Genomic DNA, 3,761 nt, shown 5'->3' with positions numbered 1-3,761 from the left:
TCACGACAGGTAGCTGAGCTGAGTCAACGCTTAGAAACTCTAATAAACCAGAACCAAGCTCGTGAACGCTCACGGGCCCGCTCACGCTCTCGAAATCGCAACACGAACCAGGCTACTAATCCTAACACTAACGGCTATTGTTTCTACCACGACCGATACGGACAGCAAGCGCGTAACTGCCGCGCTCCGTGCTCGTTTAACAGCCGTCCTCAAAATAATGGCACTCCTATTACTTCTGCATGACGGAACGCGGGAGACGTCCAGCTTCTAGTCGATTTGATATCATCGGCCAGTCATCGCCTTATTATCAAAGACTATAAAACTAACCAACCCTTCCTTATCGACACCGGCGCCGACGTCTCCGTAATACCTCGACAGCACAGCTCCGTTCCTTGCAAACCATCGACCATGAAACTATTTGCCGCTAACAGTACGCCTATCCAAGTGTATGGAGAGTCACTCTACACATTGGATCTTGGTCTTCGACGCACCTTTCTGTGGAACTTCGTGATCACAGACGTGGGTACCGCAATAATAGGAGCCGATTTCCTCCAGCATTTTCACCTTTCAGTGGACCTGCGCGACAAATGCCTTGTAGACGCCTTAACCAACTTACGAACGCCGGGTGTTCCTGATCCACTCCCTGGGGAGCCAACCGTAAAGGTGTGCGATTCGACCTCGCCAATCGCCACCTTGTTGAGGGAGTTCCCTGGGTTGACTGCACGGACCGCGCCCGGAACGCTCCTGCAATCCGACGTCACGCACCGCATAGAGACTACTGGACAACCGACCTTCGCCCGTCCACGTAGGTTGTCCCCCGAAAAATACGCTGCAGCTCGCGCCGAGTTCGAGTTTCTCGTACAGCTAGGAGTGTGCCGACCATCTAACAGCAGCTGGACCAGTCCTCTGCACATGACGAAAAAAGCAGACGGGACGTGGCGACCCTGTGGCGACTACAGGGCCCTCAACGCGAAAACAATTATCGACCGTTACCCACTACCTTTCTTGCAGGATTTTACTATGCATTTGCAGGGAAAAACCATCTTTTCTAAGGTTGACCTGCACAAGGCATATCATCAAATCCCGATACATCCCGAAGATATACCGAAGACGGCGATCACAACCCCCTTCGGATTGTTCGAGGTCACCACGATGCCCTTCGGCCTACGAAACGCTGCGCAAACTTTTCAGCGACTCATTCACGATGTCCTCCGAGGTCTTGACTTCGTGTTCCCATACATAGACGATATGATTGTCGCCTCGTCGTCAGAGGAAGAACACCACGAACACTTGCGCCAGCTGTTCCAGCGTCTCGAACTACACCACCTGGCCATCAATCCGGCCAAATGCGAATTCAACCGAAGCGAAATTGCCTTTCTCGGCCACTTGGTCAACGCAGAAGGGATACGTCCTCTCCCGGAACGGGTACGAGCAATCAGCGAGTTGAGTAAACCAGCGACGATAAGGGAGCTGAAGAAATTCCTCACGATGATCAATTATTATCGACGCTTCTTGCCACATGCCCTGACGACACAAAGCATCTTACTTGAGATGACACCGGGGAACAAGAAGAAGGACAAGACACCGCTAAAGTGGACGCCCGAATCCGGCCAACTCCAGCCCTTAGGATTTTTCTCCAAAAAGTTTGAGAAGGCACAGCTCAACTACTCAACATACGACCGCGAGTTGACCGCTATTTATCTGGCTGTACGACACTTTCGGTATCAGTTAAAGGGTCGTGAATTCTGCATCTACACGGACCACAAACCTTTAACTTTCGCTTTTCGCCAGACTCTTGACAGCTCCTCGCCGCGTCGAGCTAGACAACTCGACTTCATTGGACAATTCTCCACCGACATTCACCACGTATCGGGAGAAGAAAACATCACCGCCGACCTACTCTCACGGATCGAAATTGTAAACACATCACCTGCAATCGATTTTGAACGTCTCGCCGAAGAGCAAACAAACGACCCTGAGCTCGCCGACATACTCAGCGGTAAAACACGAACCGACCTTTTCCTTCAAAAAACGCCGATACCAGGAAGCACCCAATCGCTATACGCCGACTGCCCTGGTGGAATAATCCGACCGTACATCACAAGATCATTCCGGGATCAGCTTCTACACGCCGTACACGACCTTAGCCATCCTGGAGCGAGAGCCACTGCCAAATTAATGACAGAGCGATTTGTTTGGCTGGACATCAAAAGGGACGCTCATGAATTCGCCAGGAACTGCTTGGCATGCCAACGCGCTAAGATAGGCAGACACACGAAAAGCCCGCTCGTACCGTACCCGGCAACGCAAGACAGGTTCAGGCTACATATAAACATCGATATCATCGGGCCATTTCCAATCAGCAACGGCAACCGATACTGCCTCACGATCATAGACCGATATACCCGCTGACCGGAAGCTATACCGATTCCAGACATAACCGCGACTACGGTTGTATCAGCACTGCTGTACCATTGGATTGCACGATTCGGAGTTCCGTCTCACGTGACAACCGATCAGGGACGACAATTCGAGTCCGCCCTGTTCAAGGAGTTGACGCGAGCTCTTGGAACAAAACACATTCGAACGACCGCGTATCACCCGCAGGTAAACGGGTTGATCGAGAGATGGCATCGCACTCTCAAAGCTGCAATTTGCTGTAAAGATACATCGAAGTGGAGCGAGCATCTCCCACTCATACTGCTCGGATTACGCACTACATTCAAGAACGACATTAATGCGTCGCCTGCAGAACTCGTGTACGGAACGACCCTCACCATTCCCGCCGAATTCCTCGTCGAAAAACCGCAACCGGCCATGGTGAACCAGTCCGACTTTGCCAAGAAACTCCGGGAAGCGATGAGCAAAATTCGACCTTCTAACACCGCCTGGCACACCAACCGAACATCGTTTGTGCACTCCGACTTGAACAAATGCTCGCATGTGTTTGTGCGCAATGACACCGTCCGTCCCGCGTTAACCACACCTTATCACGGCCCATACCAAGTACTTACTCGAAATTCAAAGTCTTTTCAGATCCTACTAAAAGGACACCCCTCGCTTGTGTCCGTCGACCGCCTAAAGCCAGCATATACAACCGAAGGAATAATCTCGTCAGCCCCGCAACAACCGTCACCCGACCAACTGCTGACGAGCCAACGACACGCTACTCCGGTGGCCCAACCACCGTCGACGCAACAATCGACGATGAGCCAGCGTCTCACAACTCCGATGCCCGGACCATCGTTGCTCGACCAGCTGCCATCGTCCAACCAGTCGTCGCTGCCAGATCAGCAGCCAACGGCCACACAGTCGCCTTCGACCATACAGCTGCCGTCAACAAACCAACCGCCGATAGCCCGGAACCGCGCCACACGAACATCACCCATGCCGTCGCTACAACCAGCCAGAGCAACCACCTTCGCCCCACCACCGCCTATCTTACGCAAGGATCAAAACGTATCGACCGGTGTTACAAGATCTCAACGAAGAGTAGTAATTCCTCTGCGATACCGATAACACCGATCTAGGAGGGGAATCCTGTAGCGACCAGAGTTCCATCTGGTGCATACACCTAGAACCACAACCAAAAATGTTCGACGGGCGAACTAGAGCGAGACAACCAGTGACAGCACGCTTCACCGCCTCGATTATCCGGTGGCTAGCTACACATACTCTCTTCTCCGAGAACTCTCGAACGAACAACAGTAGTTTTCGCGTCTCTCCCGAACTCACCGTTCCGCGGCTTAAAAGAAAAACGA

General features: G+C 52.3%; 1 protein-coding gene across 1 annotated transcript; it reads left to right on the top strand.

The window, feature by feature from the left end:
• The first annotated feature begins 880 nt into the window (after window positions 1-880).
• Window positions 881-3,761, top strand: LOC133395066 (mucin-2-like). Its single transcript, XM_061663514.1, has one exon. The coding sequence runs from the start codon at window positions 2,818-2,820 to the stop codon at window positions 3,517-3,519; it is 702 nt and encodes a 233-aa protein (XP_061519498.1). The 5' UTR covers window positions 881-2,817; the 3' UTR covers window positions 3,520-3,761.

This window comes from Anopheles gambiae, chromosome 2, assembly GCF_943734735.2.
Source record: "Anopheles gambiae chromosome 2, idAnoGambNW_F1_1, whole genome shotgun sequence".
Taxonomy (NCBI): Eukaryota; Metazoa; Arthropoda; class Insecta; order Diptera; family Culicidae; genus Anopheles; species Anopheles gambiae.
The sequence above is the reverse complement of the archived record's forward strand: the minus strand, read 5'-3'. Positions and strand labels throughout refer to the sequence as shown.